At 45.1% G+C, this 26,348-nt stretch overlaps 1 protein-coding gene across 13 annotated transcripts in view; it reads right to left on the bottom strand.

The window, feature by feature from the left end:
• Window positions 1-26,348, bottom strand: part of PTPRT (protein tyrosine phosphatase receptor type T) — a 767,160-nt gene that overhangs the window by 279,878 nt on the left and 460,934 nt on the right. For all 13 annotated transcript variants that reach the window (XM_064167548.1, XM_064167549.1, XM_064167557.1 and 10 more), the window contains one exon: window positions 1,613-1,906. In XM_064167548.1, coding sequence (XP_064023618.1) covers window positions 1,613-1,906 — 294 coding nt within the window. The remainder of the gene's footprint in view (window positions 1-1,612; window positions 1,907-26,348) is intronic.

Below are 26,348 nucleotides of genomic sequence, written 5' to 3'. Positions count from 1 at the left end.
GGTTTGTCAGAATTAAGAAGAATCCATTCCACCAAATGGATCTTAAAAACTAAATGCTTCCTGCTTGACCACACTGCACTCAAATTGAGTTCACTGTCAACGTGTCAACAGCCAAAGCTGAGCTGCTACCCAAGGACAAGAGACATTTTGTTAGGCACTTACAAGGTGAACCTTTTATAATAACATTTTATAGTTAATCTAATCCATATGTCCTATTAGAGCTCAGTAGCTTTTATTGAGCTCCAGTCTGAGAGAGTCCAGATGAGTCTCCAGACAAGGAACCCACACTGTCTTGTCTTAGCCATCCACCCAGACTCTGCTTTTTCTCAGCCCTCTACCCTGACTCTGCTTCTTCTTAGAGCTCCACTTTGACTCTGTTTTCTCTCATCCATCCAACCTGACTGTTTTTTCTCAGTACTTCACCCCATCTTTTCTTAGCACTCCACCATGACTGTCTTTTTTCAGCCCTTCACCCTGTCATTTCTCATCCATCCACCCTGTCTTCTTAGAATCATAGAATCAACCAGGTTGGAAGAGACCTCCAAGATCATCCAGTCCAACCTATCCTCCAGTCCTATCCAGTCAACCAGACCATGGCACCAAGTGCCTCATCCAGGCTTTTCTTGAATATCTCCAGGGATGGTGCCTCCACCACCTCCCTGGGCAGCCCATTCCAATGCCAATCACTCTCTCTGCGAAGAACTTCCTCCTAACATCCAGCCTACACTTTCCCCAGCACAACTTGAGGCTGTGTCCCCTTGTTCTGTTGCTGGTTGCCTGGCAGAAGAGACCAACCCCACCTGACTACAACCTCTCCTCAGGTAGTTGTAGACAGCAATGAGCTCTGCCCTGAGCCTCCTCTTCTGCAGGCTGCACACTCCCAGCTCCCTCAGCCTCTGCTCATAAGGTTTGTGTTCCAGGCCCCTCACCAGCTTAGCCCTCCATCCTATCTCTTCTTAGCCCTCTATGCTGGCTGCCTTTTCTTAGCCAGTGGATTCCCCTGGCTAAGATTCCCCTGATGGATTCCCCTACATTGGATAGTTTTAAGACTCAGCTTGACAGGGTGCTGAGCCAGCTCATTTCAACTGTACTATCCACCTAGAAAAGTTGGACCAGATGATTCTTGAGGTCCCTTCCAACCTGGTACTCTATAACTACAGAATAGAATAGAGTAGAGTAGAATAGAATTCAAATAGAGCAGAACAGAATAGGAGTGGAACATAATAGAATAGAGCAGAGTAGAACAGAATAGAGCAGAGCAGAATAGAATAATAAATCCTACAAGAATATAATTACAATAATATAAACACAATAATTATCTTAACAACAACTTGCTTACTGGAGAACTGGTTAGAATACTCTCATATGCTTGCCCATTCCAACAGAAAGCAGCCACAGACAGCAGCAGAAAGTCTGCCAACTATTCTATATGAGTAAAAATGAGTTTGTTGAACACTTCTCTATGGAATAAAAAGTGAAACATCCCAGGTTTCATAGTGTTGTTCAGATCTGATGAAGCACATCCATAAGGCTGTGTGGAGGACCATTTGTTAAGATGTTATTAGTAGAACCTAAGTACCTGAGCTGTATCACAAAGCAGCAGAAGCCCTACCTGCACATTTTGTTCTTGTTGTGAGCGGTGGCCCAGGGGGCCCTGTGCCTCCTTCTCCAGGGCGAGTAAGCAGCACTCTGATCTCGTACTCCACATCAGGATCCAAATGCCACAGTTTGTAATTAGGAGAGTCCACAATGTGTGTTTCTGCCCAGTTCCCAGTGGTCGTCCTGTACTCCACCTCCTTCAGTATGATGGGCCCATCTCCTATGATGGAATTGGCGTTGGGTTTGATCCAGAGGTACGTGGCTCCGACAGCCAGCAGCTCAGGAGGGGCAATAGGAGTTGGGGGCTCTGTAGGCAGAAAGGAAATCATGAGAAGCCTGAGATAATTTTGTCAAGAGGATAAGATTTCTGCTACACAGCTGTAAAGCAAGGTTGTCCCAGAACCTTTGGTAACACAGGCACAGTTCCTCCTGCTATTTGCTGATAAGAATTCCTTCCTGAAGAGAAGGACTTGAGAGTCCTGGTGCATGAGAAGCTGGACATGAGCCAGTAATGGGCATCTGCAGTCCAGAAGGCCAATGGCATCCTGGGCTGCATCAAAATCAGCATGCCCACCAGGTCAGGAGAGGTGATTCTGCCACTCTGCTCTGGTGAGACCTCACCTGAAGTACTGTGTCTAGCTTTGGGGCCTGCACCAACAGAGAGACATGGACCTACTGGAGTGGGTCCAGAGGAGGACACAGAATCATAGAATCAATCAGTATCTCAGTATCACAGTATCACCAAGGTTGGAAGAGACCTCATAGATCATCAAGTCCAACCCTTTACCACAGAGCTCAAGGCCAGACCATGGCACCAAGTGCCACATCAAATCCTGCCTTGAACAGCCCCAGGGACGGCGACTCCACCACCTCCCCGGGCAGCCCATTCCAGTGTCCAATGACTCTCTCAGGGAAGAACTTTCTCCTCACCTCAAGCCTAAATTTCCCCTGGTGTGGCTTGAGGCTGTGTCCTCTCGTTCTGGTGCTGGCCGCCTGAGAGAAGAGAGCAACCTCCTCCTGGCCACAACCTCCCACCAGGTAGTTGTAGACAGCAATGAGGTCTCCCCTGAGCCTCCTCTTCTCCAGGCTAACCAATCCCAGCTCCCTCAGCCTCTCCTCGTAGGGCTGTGCTCAAGGCCTCTTCCCAGCCTCGTCGCCCTTCTCTGGACACGAGAAGGTTGGAAGAGGTCTCCAAGATCATCCAATCCAACCTATCACCCAGACCTATCCAATCAACTAGATGATGCAGATGGACAGAAGGTTAGAGAACCTCTCTTGCAAAGCCAGGCTGAAAAAACTGGGGCTGTTCAGCCTGGGGAGGAAAAGGTTCCAAGGAGACTTGTTTTCATTATTTTAATTATTTATATACACAGTCACTGCAGAGGAATTGCACAAGATGACCTTTGAAGGTTCCTTCCAATCTGATGCAATCTGTGAATCTAGACCATTATTTGCACTAAAAATTCAACCTCCTTAGCCTGGGGATAGTATTAGCAGAGATCAGTAAATATACAGCAACCACAATGCAACTTCTGTTTAAAATAAACCACAAAAGTCACTGAAAAGATCAGAAAGTTTCTATTTGTTCCCTCCTCAAGGCATGTGAGCAACAGCACTCAATATTGGTGGGTGCAAGGGGAAAATAATCTGAAATCAAGAGCATACTTGGTCATGGTTAGTGGGGTTTGGCCAAGGAGTCATGCTTAACAGGACACAATTAGCAGGGAGGGGAAAATTCCAATCACTTGTTCATGTTGTGATGTTATCAAGCAAAGTAAGGGTTAAAAGCAGGATATATGATTTCTTTGTTTAATCACAGCACTGGCTGTGTGTCTGAGAAAACAGCAGCAAACCTGAACACCAGGGATCTGCCCATAGCCAGTGACAGCAGCCAAGGACATCACTAGATCCGACTAACGGGGGCTTTTGGTAGCTCAGAACTAAGGAAAACTCCAGAGCAGCAGTGAATCACCACCCCCTGTCATATTGATTGCAAAGTTTGCTTAACTTCAGGAGCAAAGGTAGTCATGCAAAGTCTGCATGAGCTGTGAGGAGTGCCTAGAGATGTCTGAACAGCATCACAAGGAGGCAGGAACCCATCTGCTGCATACCACCTCTGTGATAAAAAGAAAAGCAACCCAATAAAAGACATCTCAGCAGCTCCCTTTGATGAAAGCTGCACACATATACAAAAACCCCACCAAATCTACAGGGCTCTGCCTGCCTGCCTGAGTTTTAGTTTTTTTTCCCCTCTTCTGTCAGTGTATAAATAACATCTGCATATTGGAGACTCCATGCCTAGTGTGAAAACCCGAGCTAATTTGTGCAAGGTTCTGAGCAGTTCCTTTAATCTCACCGAGTTTGGTCTCTGTCACACCCTAATGTGGTTGGCCCTCAGTCCAGAGGACACAAATTTTATTCTCTTGTGAAAATCAAGTGACAGAAAGTACATTTCTGTCTCAGAAAAAGCAATCTATAAATGTTACTGCAAGACATTAGAGTTCAGTGGGAGATCGTCTAAAAACCTCTTCAAAGGTGGTTCCTCTCAGAACCCTGAGAGCTGGAAGAATTCAGGCCCCACAGAAACGTGGGACAAAGGACTTTAAACACTACACAATGGGAGGAAGATGAGACTTTCCCCTCTGGAGAGTTGCAGGTTAGCAAGTGAAGATAAGTGAAGATGCACATAAGCTACTACCCTGTGAAATGATCAACTGAAATCTTTCTTAATTTCATTTCCTCTGGCTAAATAAGTACAATGAGCCACCTTATCTCCCAGAGATTGACTGCAGAGTTCTGCCCTGTACCAATGCAAATCATAGAATGCTTCAGGTTGGAAGGAATAGAATAGAGTAGAATAGAATAGAATCAACCAGGTTGGAAGAGACCTCCAAGATCATCCAGTCCAACCTAGCTCCCAGCCCTGGCCAATCAACCAGACCATGGCACTAAGTGCCTCATCCAGGCTTTTCTTGAACACCCTCAGGGACAGCTACTCCACCACCTCCCTGGGCAGCCCATTCCAATGCCAATCACTCTCTCTGGTAAGAACTTCTTCCTAACATCCAGCCTAGACCTCCCCTGGCACAACTTGAGACTGTGTCCCTTGTTCTGTTGCTGGTTGCCTGGGTTGTAGCCACCCGGCTACAACCTCTCCTCAGGTAGTTGTAGACAGCAATGAGGTCACCCCTGAGCCTCCTCTTCTGCAGGCTGCACACCCCCAGCTCCCTTAGTCCCTCCTCACAGGGCTGTGCTCCAGGCCCCTCCCCAGCTTTGTTGCCCTTCTCTGGGCACCTTCCAACACCTCAACATCTCTCTTGAATCGAGGAGCACAGAACTGGACACAGGTCTGAAGGTGTGGTCTCACCAGTGATGAGTACAGAGGAAAAATAACTTCCCTTGTCCTGCTGGCCACCTGAGCAAGCTGCTGGCTCATTTTCAGCTACTATCTACCAGTAGCCCCAGGTCTCATTCTACCTGGCTGCTCTTCAGCCACCCTGTCCCCAGTCTGTAGTGTTGCTAAGATCATCCAATTCCAACCATCCCACCACAGGCAGGGACACTTCCCACTAGAACAGGTCGCTCAAGGCCTCATCCAGCCTGGTTTTGAACACCTCCAGGGAGGGAGCAGCCACAGTCTCCCTGGACAACCTGTGCCAGTGTCTCACCACCCTCACTGGAAAGAACTTCTTCCTAACATCCAGTTTCAATCTCCCCTCTGCCACTTTAAACCCATTACTCCTTGTCCTGTCATTACCAGACCTTGTCAATAGTCCCTCCCCAGCCCTCCTGTAGGTCCCCTTCAGATACTGGAAAGCTACTACAAGGCTTTCTCGAAGCTTTCTCTTCTCCAGGCTGCAGAGCCCCAACTCTTATAGCCTGTCCTCAGCCCTCTGATCATCTCCATGACCTCCTTTGGACTCGCTCCCACAAACAAAGCAACCTGGATTGTAACTACAGCAGGTATTCAACAGGATAAAAACCTGTGTCACAAGAAGATTTGTTTTTGCTTTGATTTTACTCTTTCCCCTCACTCCTGCCAGGATCTCTTCCTGATGTGAAATGTCAGGCTGATTATGTTTTGCCTCTGGAAGGTTACATCTCCAAGAAATTAGTTCTCAGGAAAGGGCTGCAGATACATTTTTGTTAAAAATCAAATTGTTGTAAATCATAAATAGTTTATTACTTTTTTTTTTTTTCTGGCTGTGAGACAATTAAAAGCAAGACTTAGTGATCCTTATTCCCAAAGCAAAAATGACATCTTACAAGTCACATCAGAGCTGAACACGAGACGAATGAAATATTAAACTCCTTTCTCCTAGGCTGTAGACTTCAACAGCAATGTGATCCAGGTTACTTGGGGATTTGATTGCAAGGTAGAAGAGATTCATGGGACTGAGATTAATTAATAGACCAGTTTGTCCTGCTAAACAGGCATGAAAGTCTCATCTAGAAAGTTTAGAACCTACTACTGCCAAACTGATTTAATTAAGATGACATTCAGCATTACTCTCTTCTGTATTTTAGGTCAAATCCCAGCTTCTTTTTCCCCCAGAAAAAAGGTGATGGTGTGTTTTCATTTCAAGGGGCAGTGGAGGAAGACAGAGCTCTAAAATGACTTACAAAGTAATTAAAGAAAAGCCCCACACAGAGGATTAGATAGAAATACAGAATATAATCAAAGATTAAACAGGAGGTGCTACTAATAACTACAAACTACAATGCAAACCAGTGCAGAAGCATATGAAATACACACAGAATCCCATCAAGCCCAAACATTCTCCAAACCTCCCTTCAAACAGACAAAACCAAAACCTCAGGACTCCTTCTCCCACCTAGGCTTCACCATAAGCCTCAGTGCTCTTTCTTTCCCCCCTCCTCCACCCACACTGTTAGGCTAGCTTGGGCTGGCCAGGGCTGAACTGCTCCCCTCTTTAGTCAAGCTAGAGAGGCTTTGATACTCCCCCATTGTTACCAGAGAGCAGAGCAAATCTCCCCAGGAGGAGAGGGAAGGAAAAGCAGGAACTGGCTTTGCTGTCAGCTTAAATAAAGTAAGACAAAAGAATTATGGGAGTGAAATAACCTTAGGATTACAATTTCCTGCCTACTTCTGGCTGCTCTGGACCTCTTAGAGGTCCATACTCCATAGTCATAGAATCAACCAGGTTGGAAGAGACCTTCGAGATCATCCAGTCCAACCTACCCCCCAGCCCTATCCAGTCAACTAGACCATGGCACTGAGTGCTTCATGCAGTCTTTGCTTGAACACCTACCCCTAAGTACTATTTGAATATTAGAAAATCAGGTGTTCAAACTGTTGCTGCTCCCCTTTTCCAGACATCAGAAACTAAGATAAGCAGCTGCTGCAGTTATTCAAAGCTCAATCCCACCTCACTGACCAGAACAAGCTCTTTCCTACTGGCCCTGACTAGACAAGCAATGTTTTCTTCCTTAATCTCACTCTGTACCAAAGTACTACAAGTGATCTAAACAAGTCACCCATTATTTAGCAAAACCAGCACACAAATAAGGAACCTTTTTTGCCCTTTGTAACTAAACACACTTGCCAGTTACAGATGACCAGCCTGACGTTAGGGTTGTTGTAATTACAATCTCTGAGCAACCTTGATTAAATAAAGATGGTGACAGATCAGCCTTGCACATTTGTAATTGTGATCAGCCACATCTTTAGCCCCACTGGATCCAGATAGTACTTTTTTGTTGCAATCTTTCTCTAGCTTGCTGCTCCCTTTCAACCATTCTCCCTCTTTCTCCAGGTATGAGAAGAAAGCCACAAGGCTCCCCAGCAAGGACATCAGGAACTGGACTTGTGCAATTGGAATTATACCTACTCTGAACCTCAGACTCAGGAAGGACACAAGAATGTTGCTCCTGGATGCTCACTTTCAATGAAACAAAAGACCTGTGTAAGCATAAGCTCAACAAAAGGGAATTATTGAACACAAATAGATGTAATTGTAGGTCCAGATGTGCAGACATAGGAATTTGGGCTGTGCCTTTCTGCTCCCATAAGAATAGGAAATGCAACTGTGGTCTACAGCTGAGAAAGATGAACACTTTCAGGGCTTCACCATGACAGAAAGCTCAGTAGTGCAAAGAGTGTGAGAAACAAAACTAACCCAAAGGACCAAAGCAGACCAAATATCATATCACTAAGAAGGTTGTCCAAATGCTCCATGATTTCTGAGAGGCTCAGTGCTGTGAATACTGTACTTTCCAACTACTGTGAAGAAACATGTGTTTTACTCTTTGGCAGTGGTTTCTGAGTGTTTCTACTACTGGAAAACGATGTGGTTTTCTAAGCAAGGCAATTCTGGGCAATTGCTAGATGATGGAAGAAAAATGGGCTTCATGAACCCTCCAGATACAACTGGGAAGACTGGAAAATTAGAGAATATTCCCCCAACAACTGTTATCACTGTTCACTGTGAAAGAATCCTTAAGAAAGAGGTACTGTAGAAGATGCAATCTTAAAACAGCTGGAGAAACCTCTTAAACCATGGATTTTATATGAGTAAAAGTAATTTTCTTTTGCTTACTCTCCTCCTTGTTCATACCATGGCCATCTGATAACATGTACAGCCAAGGTGACCACAAACTCCCATTTGCATGTGATGGCTTACAGATGGTTGTGGACAAAAAGCACCCCCAAAGCCACAGAAGATCATATACTGCAGAATGGAACGATCCTGTTTCTGAAGTGCTAATGTGTACCCTTGGTCTGTTACTGAGCAGCCATACCAGCACATGAAATTGCTCTCAAACTCTGAAATAAACTCAGTTTATGACTGAAGAGAAGCAGAGGGAAAAGAAAGCAACAACAACCAATGACAAATAGTAACAAAACAAACCAAAACAAACCCAAAAACACACACACAAAAAAAAACCCACCACCAAAAAGCCAAAACTAAACAAAAACCCCAAAGAAAAAGAGAAGAAAAAAAACCAACTAGCAAACAAACAGAGAGAAGCCAGCAAAGGCCTTTAACAGTCATGCCTGATAGAGGAGGAAAACAGGCTTGTATCTGGTGCAGACACCCAGTCTGTGCCTTTCACACTGCTTGATGACCTTGAAGTCCTTTCAAAACCTCTGCTGTGCACACCCACATGCATCCAGGCCTCAGAGCAGGATACAGAGCAGCAGTTGACACACACACAGAGTCCTGTCCTAGTCCCTTTCATACATATCCTAGGATCATAGAATCAACCAGGTTGACGAGACCTCCAAGCTTATCCAGTCCAACCTAGCACCCAGCCCTGCCCAATCAACCAGACCATGGCACTAAGTGCCTCAGCCAGGCTTTTCGTGAACACCTTCAGGGATGGTGACTCCACCACCTCCCTGGGCAGCCCATTCCAATGCCAATCACTCTCTCTGATAACAACTTCCTCCTAACATCCAGCCTAGATCTCCTCTGGCACAATTTGAAGCTGTGTCCCCTTGTTCTCTTCCTGGTTGCCTGGCAGAAGAGACCAACCCCACCTGGCTACAACCTCCCTTCAGTTAGTTGTAGACAGCAATGAGGTTACCCCTGAGCCTCCTCTTCTCTAGGCTAAACCCCAGCTCCCTCAGCCTCTCCTCATAGGGCTGTGTCCCAGGCCCCTCCCCAGCTTTGTTGATGACACAGCACAAGTTCTAACATAAAATCAGAAGGATCACAGAATTGCCATGGTGTTGGAAAAGACATCTAAGATCATCAAACCCAATCATTAACTAACTCTACCAGGGCCACTACTACACCCTACCCTTCAGCACCATATCTAAACAACTTCCAAATACATGCAGGGATAGTGATGGAACCACTTCCCTGGGTAGCCTGTTCCAGTCTTTGATAACCCTTTTGGTATAGAATTTTTTCTAATGTCTATCTTAACCTCCCTTGGAGTATCTTGAGGACATTTCCTCTTGTACTATTGGTTGTGAGTTGTGAGAAGATAGGTTGGACTGGATGATCTTGGAGGTCTCTTCCAACCTGGGTGATTCTATGATTCTAAGAGAACACTCAACCCGCTATGACCTCCTTTCAGGGAGCTGTAGAGAGCTGCAAGGTCTCCTCTCAGCCTCCTTTTCTTCAGGCAAAACAACTCCAATTCCTTCATCACTTCTCACCAGACCTGTTCTCCAGCCCTTTGCCAGCTTCATCATACTTTTCTGAACCAAGTTTTAGCACCAAAACATCCTTCTGGAAGTGAGGATACAAAAACTGAACCTAATATTCAAGGTGTAGCTCCACCAGTGTCAAGTACAAGGGGACAACCACCTCTCTAGTCCTGCTACACTGCTGGTTTTATTCTTTGTAGGTTGAAAAGGTAGAGATGGGAGCTACTATTAAAAGACATTTGCCTGACAAGCAGGATCTGTGTTTTCCAACATGATACTGTTTATTCCCTCACTAATGGGAATTCTGAAGCTTTTCTCCTAGCATCCCAAACCAGCAGCTGTGGCCAGTGCTTGCCAAATGGGTGAGGATGGGACTGGAAGGCAAGGAAGCCAAATTTCAAGCTTCTCAGAACCTTTGTAAGCAAAAACTGCAGAACAAACCATAGCTTTCTGCACAACAGCCCCAGAGTGTTACTATTTAAAAGCTGCTGAGAACACAGGTACTTCAGTGGCAGTTAAGAAGGCAAACCCAGCTGTTCTTACAAAAAATGGAACATGTCAAAATGCCTTTGTTCACATTTTTTGCCCTTCCCCTTTAGGCAGATTTTTTCTCCTCTGCACAGCTGCTTTGCACATCTTTTTGCTGGCTATTAGAGATCCACTCAACTGTCTGAGCAGCACCCAAGAGGACTCTTTCTGGTTTTACACCACAGTTCAATAAGCAGCCTGGGCTCTGAATGACACTTTTTATATTGGCATTGCTTGTTAGCACACTTTCTACTACTAAAATAAACACAGCAGCTGAATTTTATTTTCCAGTGATTGTCCAAACTTCTAGTTCCATTTACTGAACAAAGAAATGGCACAAGGATTTTATCCTATTTAGCATGAAATTATTTCACTGTGCTGACACTGCACTAATGGCTTTTATTTTTTTGTCTAAGAGAGAGACATTTAGATATGTCTCACAGAATGGAACAGGCTGACAGCAGTGGCACATGTCAGCTGTGTTGGAAAAGTGTGCCAGTGGCATTAATAAAGTGATTCATTAATTCACCTGGATGGGTAAATTGTGAGTGATACAGTCTGTCTGCTCCCAAAGAAAAGCAGCCCAAACCAGTTCTGAAATCAACAATTCTGAATATTTGATTAAAGGCCAAATCCAGGAATGTGAGAGAAGAGGGAAAATAAAGATTTCAACAGCCTACAGAGCAAGGGGCAATGATTTCATAGATCTATACATGTAATAGGTGAAAAAGCCTTCACTGTTGGTTTTACATTCCATTATGAAGCAGAGCAGTCCCTGCAAGCAAATATCATCCTTGCAGGGCAAAGGTTTACCTCTCACCCACTGCGAGCATCCCTACGCTATGTGATGCAGCTCTGTGGTCCTGTTGAGACCAACACCATGTTCATCCTAGAAAACCATCAGTTATAGGATGCTTATGTGCTTCAGAATCAAAGATTGACAGCCAAAAAGAGCTTGTGGTAGGTGGGTTAATTAGCTAAAGAACCAGGACAATAGAGCAGTAAGGAAGGAGGAAGTTCTTCACAGAGAGAGTGATTGGCATTGGAATGGGCTGCCCAGGGAGGTGGTGGAGGCACCGTCCCTGGAGGTGTTCAAGAAAAGACTGAATGAGGCATTTAGTGCCATGGTCTAGATGACTGGATAGGGCTGAGTGATAGGTTGGACTGGATGATCTTGGAGGTCTCTTCCAACCTCGTTGATTCTATGATTCTAAGTAGGGGGCTGCTATATTGTCCCATGGATTAGCACATTTAAGGGCAGTATTTCCCATCCGATGCTTCTTCCCAAGACAGAATTTACTAACACAGTGATAAGTAACTTTAGTACTTTATAAGTAACTTTAGTACTTTATGACACAGAATACTCCTTTCCCACAGCATCTCATGCACTTTTTTCTTCTCCCTTTTCCCTTAAGAGAAGATGTTTCTGTTTAGAAGGGACTCTGTGTTTGATACACAAGAAGATGGGAAGAGAAAAAAACAAACCAAACCAAACATCCAGAAAGATGTGAAAGAACTGAGCAAAGTGTTCAAAGAAGCAGCATAACAGCAACGAAAACAAAGAGATGAACAGATTCTAGAGATCCCAGATGATGGTAATTTGTGTCATCAAAGAAAAGCAGTGGAGCAAGAGACCCAGTTCAAGGCAGGAGTTTGTCCTCTGACATTCCCCAAGCCTCAAAATTCAACAACTACAGACTGTTCCCATTTCCATCTCAGACAGTGTAGGTGTAGTACTTAGATATGAAGGGAGAACTCACTGCAGCTTGATGAAAGAGACAAATGCATATCCTCTGGGTTTTTCCCTTAAGAAGCAGGGGAAATGCTCCTTATGTTCTAAATTAAGCAACTATGCTGTCTAGGTTTAATTAGAAGAGCACAGCAATGCTTACAGGAGTTACTACAGAGCAGTAGAAAGGTTTAAAGAGAAGAGCACAGCAATGCTTACAGGAGTTACTACAGAGCAGTAGAAAGGCTTAAAGAGAAGAACACAGCAATGCTTACAGGAGTTACTATAGAGCAGTAGAAAGGCTTAAAGAGAAGAGCACAGCAATGCTTACAGGAGTTACTACAGAGCAGTAGAAAGGCTTAAAGAGAAGAACACAGCAATGCTTACAGGAGTTACTACAGAGCAGTAGAAAGGTTTAAAGAGAAGAGCACAGCAATGCTTACAGGAGTTACTATAGAGCAGTAGAAAGGTTTAAAGAGAAGAGCACAGCAATGCTTACAGGAGTTACTACAGAGCAGTAGAAATGTTTAAAGAGAAGAGCACAGCAATGCTTACAGGAGTTACTACAGAGCAGTAGAAAGGCTTAAAAAGAAGAACACAGCAATGCTTACAGGAGTTACTACAGAGCAGTAGAAAGGTTTAAAGAGAAGAGCACAGCAATGCTTACAGGAGTTACTACAGAGCAGTAGAAAGGTTTAAAGAGAAGAGCACAGCAATGCTTACAGGAGTTACTACAGAGCAGTAGAAATGTTTAAAGAGAAGAGCACAGCAATGCTTACAGGAATTGGTACAGAGCAGTAGAAATGTTTAAAGAGAAGAGCACAGCAATGCTTACAGGAGTTGCTACAGAGCAGTAGAAAACCTCTTAACCACTTCCTAGAAGCACTGCAGTCACCATGCAAGACAGCTGGAATGAACTCTGGCTAAAGGAAGGTCACCTGTACTAGTTGCACCTTATCAAACAAATACTTACAAGGTCACACTGAGACTAGAAAGTGGTGGCCCAGACCCATTGCCTCCCACCAACTCCTCTAACTGTGCTGTGGGTTAAAGGAGAAGGAAGCAGATACCAACTGGGAATTACAGCAGCATACTATTTCATTAACATTTCACTCCATTTGTGTCTCAGAAGCTTAGCCTGAATCCCACCAGAGCCTCAGAGAATGCTTTCATTCTCTAATAAAGAAGAAAATATCATTGGATTAGTTGAACAGTATCTCATTTCCCAGCGTAAATTAAGTGAATTAGATGGAAGAGTCTCTGCTCTAATTGTAAAGCTTATTACAAGAACTCACATAGATTAGAACTGAATGCTTCTCTTTGACTCATCATTTATGTTGTAAAAGAGGAGAAAAAGGTGACTACAGACTCTCTCATGGCTCTTTAATAGCTCAGGACTGATATCTGGCAAAACACACCCGTAAGAGAGTGCCAAAAGGCAACAGTGCACAGTCAGCCTGTACAGGTAACCTCTACAAGTGGCAAATTCCCCAGGGCTGGAAATCATGAACAATTAACTATCTTTTTTTTTTTTTTCCCCTAAGGGTTTTTCAACTGAAAATGGCTACCAAATGGCATCACAAACAAAAAGCAGCAGTTTGCTGCTTGGTGCTTATGGAATGGCATTCTGTTCACAGAGATCCTTCATGAACCATGACAGACTCAACTGCATTAAGAAGTTAGGCATTCAGAAGGTGATTGTTAATACTCCTTTACTGTGTTCAAGCCTCTACTGGTGGTCTCAGGTTCCCTACACATTTAATGGAAAGAAATGGGCACATCTTAATGTACATGTATAACACAGGTAAAATTAACTGCTTCCTGATCTTTCTCCTTCCTTGGCTGGTCTTAAAATCCAGGTGAAATGTATTTTACCTTCTTACTTGTACTTTCTCAGCACCTGGCCTTCAATGTGAAGTACATGGAGGTATCAGACCAGTTGGTCTATATAAGGTGGAAGCCACAAAGCAATCTGTGCAAAGAGCCACTTAGCAAGAAATAATACTGAGGGCTTGCATGGTCTTTGAGTGTTCTCTGAATGCCTTCATTCAGGACAGCAGAACTCAGGTGCTGCAGCCTAAAACCATCACATGAGGATAAATGGTGATGCTTTTCTCAGGAAAAGATGAGCACAACTCACTTTTCTTTTAGAAATGAAGCCAGAGCATGCACTGGTGACAGTGATGCCCTTTGATTTAATAATTCAGTACTTAAAGTGCTTGTCAAAGAAAGAATTTCATTCTCTTCCTAAGACTGTTCTAAAGCTGGAGCATTTTAGCTTCTTCTGTTGAGCCTGTGTCACACAGATAAAAAAAGGTTCAGTTTTCATTTGACCAAAAATCAGTTAAAAAAAAAAAAAAGATTAGGACTCTCATCCCAGCACCTAACTGCTCCATTTTATTCCTGCAGGAGAATGTCAAGTAAGCTTGAACCAAATCTTGGTCTCCAAACCCATCCTTGAGGTATTTTTCTCACAGAATAATCAGTTATTATTTTTTTTCTACTTCCCTGATTTCTTGAAACTTGTTTTTAGTGACAGACCCATTAGATACATCTAGATTAATATTTCATATTGGTCTTGAAATGGCCTGTGAAAAAGGTCCAGAGAAAAGCCATGGAGATGGTCAGGGGACTGGAGCACCTCCCCTATGAGGACAGGCTGAGGGATTTGTCTCTGTTCAGCCTTGAGAAGAGAAGGTGACAAGGAGACCTTATAGACCCTCCCAGTACTTGGGAGGGACTTTTTATAAGGCCATGTGGTGACAGGATGAGGGGGAATGGATTTGAACCAGAGCAGGGTAGATTTGGATCAGACGTTAGGAAGAAATTCTTTACTATGAGGGTGGTGAGACATTGGGACAGGTTGCCCAGAGAAGCTGTGGACACCTCATCCCTGGAAGAGTCTAAGACCAGACTGGATGATGCTTTGAGCAACCTGGTCTAGTGGAAGGTGTCCCTACCCATAGGAGAGGCTTGGGACTAGATGATCTTTAAGGTCCCTTCCAACTCACATCACTCCATCAAAATCAAGTTAGGATTTATTATAAGAACACATCTGCACACAGACCATATCTGAGGACAGTAACTACAACAGCATCACCAAGTATGAGAACTGATCATCATCCCTGCTTCAGTGAAGGGGATGAAAACACTGGAGCTTTCCAGAAACTTGTATAAACACACTGACTTCTCCACTAGAACATGCTGCAACCATGCAGGTAAAAGTCATTTGAGTTGTGGGTTACTTCTGAACCTCTCTGAGCTTTCTCTTTCCCCTGTGTAAAAAATCCTTGGGTGACCAAACAGCAACCATGTCCTGGGCTGCAGCAAGAGAAGCATTGCCAGCAGGACAAAGGAGGTGATTCTGCCCCTTTACTCTGCTTTCATCAGTCACCACCTGGAGTACTCTGTGCAGTTCTGGAGCCCCCAACACAAGAAGGACATGGAACTGTTGGAACCAGTCCAGAGGAGACCATGAAGATGCTCAGAGGACTGCAGCAGCTCTGCTATTAGGACAGGCTATAAGAGTTGGGGATCTGCAGCCTGGACAGGAGAAGGCTTCAAGGAGACCTTGGAGTGGCCTTCCAGTATCTGAAGAAGGCTACAGGAGGGCTGGGGAGGGACTATTTGCAAGGTCTTATAATGACAGGACAAGGCTTAATCTGGCAGAGGGGAGATTTAAACTAGATGTTAGGAAAGGTTTCTTTACAGTGAGGGTGATGAGACAATGGCAGAGGTTGCCCAGGGAGATTGTGGCTGCTCCCTCCCTGGAGGTATTCAAGGGCAGGTTGGATGAGACCTTGAGTGACCTCTTCTAATGGGAGGTGTCTCCTTGCCTATGGCAGGGTTTGGAACTGGATGATCCAACTTAAACCATTCTACGATTCCATGACTACATCTGTGCACATTTGCACTCTGGTACCAATCACTTCTTTAATAGTCAATTTGAAACACGAGTCCAGTGAAGGCTCTTCTTTCTCATGGCTCCACCAAGTCTGCACAAAGATGCAGAAAACTGGATCCACCTCCTACCAAAAGGAAGGTCCTCTCCACCAGTCAGCAGCCAGGACCAGCTTTCCTTCTCTCTCATGTTTCTAACTCCAAGGGCTGTTCTAGCTCATATATCATGTGCGACTAAAGCTACTTCAGCTTTCTGCATGAACAAACTGCTAATCTCCCAAAGGGGCTGGAAATGTAAACTCAATGAGCACCAAAAAAAAGTAGAAAGGCAGAAATAAACACATAAACCGTGAAACATGTAATTTCAGGTCAACTCAAGTTCAAGCAGCTTCATCAGTTGCTACGCTACCAGCTTATGATGGTGGGAAAGGATGAAGGCAAAAAGATTGTATAGCTTGGTCTATAGTGGCTATTTAGCAGCTTTTGCTTTCTGGCACATCTCTGTCTGCAGAAGGGAAGACTGTTAGGCACTAAGCTGCTGAAATGGCAAGTGACTGGAGGTATTGAATACTATGAAGCAGCATGGAATGGTTTGTCTGGATTGATTAAGCAGCTTAATCCATAGCAACCTGCTAGGTTTGCAGGAAGAGCCTGAGGCAGGATTCTTCATTTCAGTTAAGGTAAAATGAGGAATTAAAGATCCCATTGCCCTTAACCATCCTGTCCACCTACTAGAAATGCACAGAACAGATGAGGAGCAGTGAGGAGAACTAAAGCAACAGGCAGGCTGGAGTTTAAACGTGAGAGAGCAACGTGGTGGGGATTTCCAGACTCAGCCATGTCCACTATGCTGTTTCACCGCTGATACTGCGAACGCTCAGCTCGCAGCTCAGGACACTGCTGTGTGCCCATGCAGTGCATTTCTACAAGTGCACACAGTTGGTCCTCACAACACACTGGTGAAGCAAGCATGAGGATGTTGTTTTATAACTGGAAATAATGATTAATGAGTGGCTGTAGGGCCAGAGACTGAATGTGGCCTCATGTTCCAGCCTGCAGACTTTATGACCCCCTACAAAGAAGCGTATGCCAGGCTTGACATACAAAGCTAGGCTCTTTCAGCTCGTAAAGCAAAGTGTTCTCATTTAAACATTTATTTTCCTGGGACAGATTTGTGAAACATACTAATCACATCTGCCCATGAGAAGGCAAGTCCAATCTGACAGATTCCACAGAGCTGATGCTGTAACAGCACACAGCAAGCCTGACAACAGGGATCTCAGGGAGATGTCCCACTAAAGCAGCAGCCTAGGAATTCTTCACCCAACCTACCTGCGTCACATAAGGAAGCATTTAAGAAACTCTCCAGGCAAGGGATTCTCAGAGGGCATGGCCACCTGAGCACTTTTTTCCTCACTCCTAGCCTGAGTAAGAGTACAGTTTAGATCTCGGCATTCCGAAGGAACCTGGGCAAACCAGAACTGACCAATTTTACATGGAAATTTGAAGAGTGCCTGTTTCAGGAAGTCATTCCTCTCTGTGACTGACTGAAATGACAGACTCGGGCAGACTGAGGAACACATTCAGCACCAGCACAGAGCAGGCTTTGTTGTTACCACAGAAAAGCTTCATTCAGATGTAGAAGTTTTCTGTCTTCTGTGTCTGGGAGCAAGCACTAGGAAACCTGAAGAAGCTACTTGAATACCTGGATATCAGTGAACATAGAATGGTTTAGCTTGGAAGGAACCTTTCAAGGTCATCTAGCCCAACCCCCTTGCAGTGAGCAGTGACATCTGCACAGTATCACAGTATCATCAGGGTTGGAAGAGACCTCACAGATCATCAAGTCCAACCCTTGACCACAGAGCTCAAGGCCAGACCATGGCACCAAGTGCCACGTCCAATCCTGCCTTGAACAGCTCCAGGGACGGTGACTCCACCACCTCCCCAGGCAGCCCATTCCAGTGTCCAATGACTCTCTCAGTGAGGAACTTTCTCTGTAGTCTGAATCTCCCTCTTTTAATTTAAAACCATTGTCCTGTCACAACAGGCCCTGCTAAAAAATTACATTTAAATATTCTTTACTTAGATTCCAAAGCATTCACAGCTAAAGCAGCACTTTTCATCCTAGAAATTAAACACTGAATAATCACCCTCCTACTTCTACCGACAAGAAACACACAACAAATTGCAAAGAAGAGCCAAAAGTTGCTGCCAATGACTGCTGTGCTTCCACTAAGGCCACACTGCTCATAAAGCTACGTGAGCAACTCAGCCATGTATTAAAAATGTGGCACTGAGAAACATATTCTGTAACAAGATAAGCTTCAGGAAGAACAATGTGGAGTTTCATGGTGATTCCCAAAACAGAAAGAGATCTCTTCCATCTTTAAAGCATGTGGCAGTCTTTCCAGAGAGTGTAAAGCAGCACGAGAGGAATGTGTGCCTGCTACACTCTGAAAACTGAATGTTTACAGCAGTCTTTATGCATTTCAATTATTCTACTTCCCTGAAAGAACCAACAAACTTTCTACTTCTGCATGCAACAAAGAATACCCAACAGAGACTCCTATGAACCCTAAACATGCTTCAGCAATGCTCCAGAACAACCTTGCTTCTGCTTTGTTCATCTCACTGTCACACAGGTTGAAGAGGATTTTGGAACATGATCTTCACCTGCTAAAATATTACAATTCAGAAACATCTGACATTATCCAGATAGATCTAAAAGATTTAGAGGCAAACTGCATTCAATTTGTTTTGGATGTCAGTAAGTTTGCCGCTGAGACAAAAACTGGGACTCAGCAAGCCTATGAGTGGAGTAGACATCACCACTGTTTCCTTTTGACAGCCTATAATCTAATTTCTCTCACTTATATATCCCATCCAGGCTTAAACTAGCACAGTGGCTGGCAGCAGGTGTTGATCTGTTGGAAGGTAGGAGAGCCCTGCAGAGGGACTTAGACAGGCTGGATAGGTGGGCAGAGGCCAATGGGATGAGATTTAACAAGGCCAAGTGCAGGGTTCTGCACTTTGGCCACAACAACCCCAAGCAGCACTACAGGCTGGGGACTGAGTGGCTGGAAAGCAGCCAGGAAGAAAGGGACCTGGGGGTACTGATAGATAGTAGGCTTAAGATGAGCCAGCAGTGTGCCCAAGTGGCCAAGAGAGCCAGTGGCATCCTGGCCTGCATCAAGAACAGTGTGGCCAGTAGGACAAGGGAGGTTATTCTTTCCCTGTACTCAGCACTGGTCAGGCCACACCTTGAGTACTGTGTCCAGTTCTGGGCTCCTCAATTCAAGAGAGATGTTGAGGTGCTGGAAGGTGTCCAGAGAAGGGCAACGAAGCTGGGGAGGGGCCTGGAACACAAAGCCTATGAGGAGAGGCCGAGAGAGCTGGGGGTGTGCAGCCTGGAGAAGAGGAGGCTCAGGGCAGACCTCATTGCTGTCTACAACTACCTGAAGGAACATTGTAGCTAGGTGGGGGTTGGTCTCTTCTCCCAGGCAACCAGCAACAGAACAAGGGGACACAGTCTCAAGTTGTGCCAGCATAGGTCTAGGCTGGATGTTAGGAGGAAGTTGTTGTCAGAGAGAGTGATTGGCATTGGAATGGGCTGCCCAAGGAGGTGGTGGAGGCACTGTGCCTGGAGGTCTTCGAGAAAAGACTGGATGAAGCACTTAGTACCATGGTCTGGTTGACTGGATAGGGCTGGGTGCTAGGTTGGACTGGATGATCTTGGAGGTCTCTTCCAACCTGGTTGATTCTATGATTCTATGATCCCATCTGACTGTGCTGACATTCAGTGGGCACTGGACAGACTGGAGAGCTGGGGGAGAGTAATCTCATAAAGTGCAACAAGGACAAGTGTGGAGTCCTGCATCACAAACTTCATGTCTGATAAACCCCATTCTCTTTCAAGAGTCTTCATCCTGCATCACAACCTTTCCTGTGAAACAGCACTGAAGAGACAGTTCGAACCCTCTGAAAGAACCTATTTTGTGGCCATTAAAAATAAGAGATTGAAGGCCTAGGACAGCAGTCTACAGTGGTGAACAATGAATGACATTTTCTACTCATCTATTCTTAGAGCTACCAACAGTGAACAACTAATAGCAGAGAAATTATGGATGATGGGACGTGAGAGTTGGTAATTTCCCCAGCTGCAGCACAATGGTAAAAATGCCCAAGCACAGGCAGCAATTCCCTAACCAAAAGGTGAGACCACTCAAATAAATGTGATAGTCCAGCTATGGAAAAGCAAACAGAGCATCTCCTCTAGACCTGAAGGCCACCAGGATCCTGGACATCACAGTTTTACTGGTTCTCTGATGAATATTCCCCAAACTACCTGCAGTTAGTTAAAGAATTCCATTGTCACACACATACTCCTTACTTCTTGTTGTGTTACTCCTGATACAGGTAAGAAAGAGATCCTATTACCATTGAACAAATCTGGGAACCTATTTAGACTTTGGAAGAGTGCAGCACAACAAATGGAATTTAGACTGTAGAAATAAGCTAATTTTAATGGGTCCTGTGTCTGAAAACCAATGTCAAGGTAACCTGCACAGTATTCTCCTGCATTTGTGGTTATGCAACAGAAGCCACACACCTAGAGAAAAAAACCTGTGTTTGATTCTCGTTGTTCCAAGTTTTATGCATAGCTACCAAAGCCTCAAACCAGCCTCCATCAGAGAAAAAAAACCTATCATAAAAATGCAGGGTAGAAGTGGTGGGTTTCTTGAGTATCACAGTATCACCAAGGTTGGAAGAGACCTCACATATCATCAAGTCCAACCCTTTACCACAGAGCTCAAGGCCAGACCATGGCACCAAGTGCCACGTCCAGTCCTGCCTTGAACAGCTCCAGGGACGGCGACTCCACCACCTCCCCGGGCAGCCCATTCCAGTGCCCAATGACTCTCTCAGTGAAGAACTTTCTCCTCACCTCCAGCCTAAATTTCCCCTGGCGCAGCCTGAGGCTGTGTCCTCTTGTTCTGGTGCTGTCCACCTGAGAGAAGAGAGCAACCTCCTCCTGGCTACAATGTCCCTTCAGGCAGTTGCAGACAGTAACAAGGTCTTCCCTGAGCCTCCTCCTCTCCCAGGCTAACCAATCCCAGCTCCCTCAGCCTCTCCTTGTAGGGCTTGTGCTTGAGGCCTCTCAGCAGCCTCGTTGCCCTTCTCTGGACACGTTCAAGCATTTCAATGTCCTTCTTAAATTGAGGGGCCCAGAACTGGACACAGTCCTCAAGGTGTGGTCTAACCAGTGCAGAGTACAGGGGCAGAATGACCTCCCTGCTCCTGCTGGCCACAGGAAAACAAACAGATGGTTCTTGAATATCTCCAGAGAGGGAGACTGAACAACCTCCCTGGGCAGCCTGTCTCAGTGCTCTGTCACCCTCACAGTAAAAAAAACTCCTCATCAGCTTCACATGGAACCTCCTATGCCTCAATTTCCACCCATTGCCCCTTATCCTGTCATTGGGCATCACCCAGCAGAGCCTGGCTCCATCATCCTGGCACTCGCTGGGCTAAAAATTCTCAGCTCCCTCAGGCTCTCCTCATAAGGAAGATGTTCGACTTCCTTCATCATTTTTGTGGCTCTGCACTGCACTCTCTCAAGCAGTTCCTTGTCCTTCTTGAACTGGGGGGCCCAGAAATGGACACAATACTCCACATGAGGCCTCACCAGGGCATAGCAGAGGGGCAGGAGAACCTCTCTTGACCTACTAACCACAGCCTTTTTAATATACCCCAGAATGGCATTGGCCTTCCTGGCCACAAGAGCACACTGCTGGCTCATGATCATCCTTCCATCCACCAGGACTCCTTCTCCCTTTCACTGCTCTCCAGCAGATCAGTCCCTGACCTATGGGATTGTTCTTTCCCAGGTTCAAGACTACACTTCTCCTGTAGAGAGATGGATGTTGCTCTTGTCTCCCAGGTAGCTAGCAACAAGGCAAGAGGACAAGAGCCCAGGTTGTGCCAAGAGAGGTTTAGGTTGGTTATCAGGAAAAAATCTTTACTGGAAGAGTGGTCAGACACTGAAACAGACTACCCAGGCAAGGGTCATCATCAAAAAACATGTGGACATGGCACTTTGAGACATGGTTTAGTGGTTATGGTGGCATTCCACTGATGGTTGCATTTGATGATTTTAGAAGTCTTTTCCAACCTCAATGATTCCATGATTCTATATACAATCTGTCAGTTTCTAACACCAACACTCCCTAAGTATGGCTGTCAAAGAGTCCAAGAACCATCAAGAAACAGCAGCTCACTCATGCTTCCTAGCTGAAACAAGGTCACTTGACTACCTAATACAAGGCAAAATCCACTTAAGCACAACACTGCTGCAGAGTGAGACCTGGGATCTCTGCAGCCTGTGAGATGCAGATTCTATGTGTTTATACCTGTATGTATGTAAGTATTTGTGCTGCTGTGATCTTGCTGACATGGTGGTGAGCAGCACTGTACAAACGGTGTGCAAACTGCCTCTATCCCTCACAGCTGGGAGCCCAGCACATGGGACAGACAGAACACACAGTAAGAGTGATGAGTGCCAGCCAGCAAGACAGGCTGCAGTCTTTATGCATTATTGGCCTGTTACCAAGTGCTCTGCAGTCATAACAACAAAATTGAGAGCTGCTTATTACCATAATGGCAAGTACATAATTAGCAGCAGACCAAATAGCATCTCATCCTGTAGAAGTGAAGAATCAGAAACTGAAATGTAGAATGATCAACCTACTATTAAGTACCAAATTTTTTCTTCCTCCATCAATCTCAAGTCCTGACTTGCAAAACCCTTCTTCTTTGTAAGGAATGTTTAGCACTTTCTACAAGGACCCACACTTCATTCAGTGCAGGAGTCATTAAGTTGCATTCCATTACTCTGTGATTTGAAGTGCTGATGGATAAACAAGGCTTGCAAAGAAATTCCACACAATTTGGAAATGAAGTTTGGAACTCTAGAGCTGCATGTGTCACACTGAAGCAAATACCTATGATTGACTTTCTGAGCATTTGCTACACACACAAAATGGAACACACAAGAAAGCTGGGGAGGGACTTTCTAGAACATCAGGTAGTGACAGGACTAGGGGAAATGGAACAAAGCTAGAAATGAGGAGATGCAGACCGGATATTAGGAAGAAGTTTTTCACCATGAGGGTGGTGAGACCCTGGAATGGGTTGCCCAGGGAGGTGGTTGAGGCCCCATCCTTACAGGTGTTTAAGGCCAGGATGAATGAGGCTGTGGACAGCCTGATCTAGTGTTAGGTGTCCCTGCCCATGGCATGGGGGTTAGAACTAGATGATCCTTGTGGTCCCTTTCAACCCTGACTGATTCTATGATTCTAAGAGTCTGGACACTTAAGGGTTTATTTCCCCATGACTTTGTACCCATGGACATCCTGCTGATGCAGACAATGGCAAATGTTAAGCAGAGACGACACTGCAGAAGCTGTCATATAGATCATATATATCACCATGAATGTGTGTGTTAGTGACTATATCAGGACATAATTATGAAGCATGAGGTCAAAGTTCACCTTTCAGACTGTCAGTAATTCCTGACAGGTACTTGGTGAAACATCCCATTCCTAATGCCTCTCAACATGAAGCAGTACTGCTGTGTTTCACTGAACACAGGCACTGCGAAGAACAGCAACAGAAGACATCTACAATAGTCTTGCCTGGTTGTCTGAAAAAAACTGACCTGATTACTCAAAGTATTCAGTTATTCAATTCTCCTTCTGTTTAGTTTGTGTCTTTACAAGCAGAAACCCATGCTGTCCAAATAACCTCCAGTTAATACCTGATGAGATCCTTCTTCAGTGCCACAGAAAACCATTTATTGCTCAGAACTGTACATTCACATTCCCTCCTTGGAGTCCACATAAGAATCACCAGAAGTGATTTGTTAGACCTTCAGAAGAGCTAGAGGAAAATACTGGATGTCAAATGTTATCCAAAACACTTGCACCAGGGATGTTCACTGCTTAGTTAGGCTATTGAAGCCAAATTACCTTTTTTCTTCTCTTCCTCCTCCCAGGTATCCTTAAAACCAGCAGAACATCTCCTGAGTTGGGAACAGGCAGATGCAGGTTCTGGTGTAATGCTTGGTTTTAATGAATAGTGTCTGATCATTTCACTACCATTTGCTAACCATTCATCAGCTCAGCTTCTTGTGGCTTTGCATAATTATTTAAGAAATACAAAGATTATTTGGCTTTCTGCCTAACTCTCCTCTAGTTTATGCTGGTACAAATCCAAAATAAATGGAGTCACCACTGTGATGCAAATAGGCCAAGTTTCTGCTCTTTTGTTCCCCAGTAGTCTGAATTGTTGATGAATTCTTATCCTTCACAAGCAAGCCGATAGGAATCAGCACCAGAGGGAACTATTTTCTAACAGAATCTGCACTGTGCCTGCTCTGAACCCATTTGTTGCTTAGTAGGACCCTGGCACAGCTCCACAGTCCAATGAACATGATTAAAAATGGCTTGATGAATTTAGTCTATTGAACAGGTGGCTATAAATGGTCTGGAGGGAGAGGAAAACCACTGTCTACTAGGTGGAAATACTCAATGCTTTCTAGAATTGTTTAAGCAACAAAAGGGTGATGGACTCAAGCACAAACTGCTGGTGGACCCAAGTACAGACAAACTTTGAGCATCCTACTCCCCTTACTGGATGGCTGTCAAAAACTCTGCAACACCCAGGAGCAAAAAGTGGGGGCAAAGGAAATGAAAGCACTGCAAGGCTGCTGGTACTCTTCCTAACAACATGAATATATGATTAGATGCTGGGGAAATGAAAGGTAGCCAAAAAAAGGCACTACTCAACACAACAGTTGTGTGAAGTGAAGCCTACCTCTGAGGGTCTGGCTCCACTCCCTAAACAAACCAGGGAAAACCAGAGCCAGCAGTTTACAGTCAAAACAAGCAAAACCAACTGGATAAAAAAAAAGGACTGGAGACAAGTGGAGTTGCTGATGAGTTGATCAAACTGACAGGCACACACTGGTGGGTGTTATGCAAAGCTGGCCTCTCTGGGGCACAGAGATAAAATCCTAGGGGTTTAGATAGAGCTAGCTGCCCTGGGATAAGGTTATGTAAACCCCTGGTATAGAGTAGAATAGAATAGAATAGAATAGAATAGAATAGAATAGAATAGAATAGAATAGAATAGAATAGAATAGAATAGAATAGAATAGAATAGAATAGAATAGAATAGAATCAACCAGGTTGGAAGAGACCTCCAAGATCATCCAGTCCAACCTAGCACCCAGCCCTATCCAGTCAACCAGACTATGGCACTAAGTGCCTCATCCAGGCTTTTCTTGAACACCTCCAGGCACAGTGACTCCACCATCTCCCTGGGCAGCCCATTCCAATGCCAATCACTCTCTCTGTGAAGAACTTCCTCCTAACATCCAGCCTATACTTTCCTCGGCACAACTTGAGACTGTGTCCCCTTGTTCTGTTGCTGGTTACCTGGCAGAAGAGACCAACCCCACCTAGCTACAGCCTCCCTTCAGGTAGTTGTAGACAGCAATGAGGTCACCCCTGAGCCTCCTCTTCTCTAGGCTAAACCCCAGCTCCCTCAGCCTCTCCTCATAGGCTTTGTGTTCCAGGCCCCTCCCCAGCTTTGTTGCCCTTCTCTGGACATGTTCCAGCACCTCAACATCTCTCTTGAATTGAGGTGCCCAGAACTGGACACAGCACTCAAGGTGTGGTCTGACCAGTGCTGAGTACAGGGGAAGAATAACCTCCCTTGTCCTGCTGGCCACACTGTTCCTGATCCAGGCCAGGATGCCATTGGCTCTCTTGGCCACCTGGGCACACTGCTGCCTCATCTTAAGCCTACTATCTATCAGTACCCCCAGGTCCCTTTCTTCCTGGCTGCTCTCAGCCACTCTGTCCCCAGCCTGTAGTGTTGCTTGGGGTTGTTGTGGCCAAAGTGCAGAACCCTGAACTTGGCCTTGTTCAATCTCATCCCATTGGCCATTCCCCACCCATCCAGCCTGGCCAGGTCCCTCTGCAGGGCTCTCCTACCTTCCAGCAGCTCCACACCTGCTCCTAGCTTGGTGTCATCTGAAAACAGTAATTTCAAAAGGAAAGAAGTGAGCTAAACCAGACCTTCTGAACAGCTACAGCTGCTTCATACATAGGTAGTGTACACTCCATAACCAAAGTGCTACAGCAGTTCATGTCTCATGTCCAGGAGAGTCAAATTGATGAAATAACCAGCGAAGGGTATGTTGACTAATGGAAGAGATCACAGAATCACAGAAGGGCTGGAGCTGGAAGGGACCTCAAAAGATCATCCAGTTCAACCCTCCTGCCAAAGCAGGATCACCTGTACCAGATCACACAGGCACACATCCAGGTAGGTCTTGAACATCTCCAGAGAGGGAGACTCCATGAGCCTGGGCAGCCTGTTCCAATGTTCTGTCACCCTCAC

This window comes from Pogoniulus pusillus, chromosome 29 (assembly GCF_015220805.1).
Source record: "Pogoniulus pusillus isolate bPogPus1 chromosome 29, bPogPus1.pri, whole genome shotgun sequence".
Classification (NCBI taxonomy): Eukaryota; Metazoa; Chordata; class Aves; order Piciformes; family Lybiidae; genus Pogoniulus; species Pogoniulus pusillus.
This window is presented reverse-complemented; position numbering and strand designations above follow the sequence as displayed.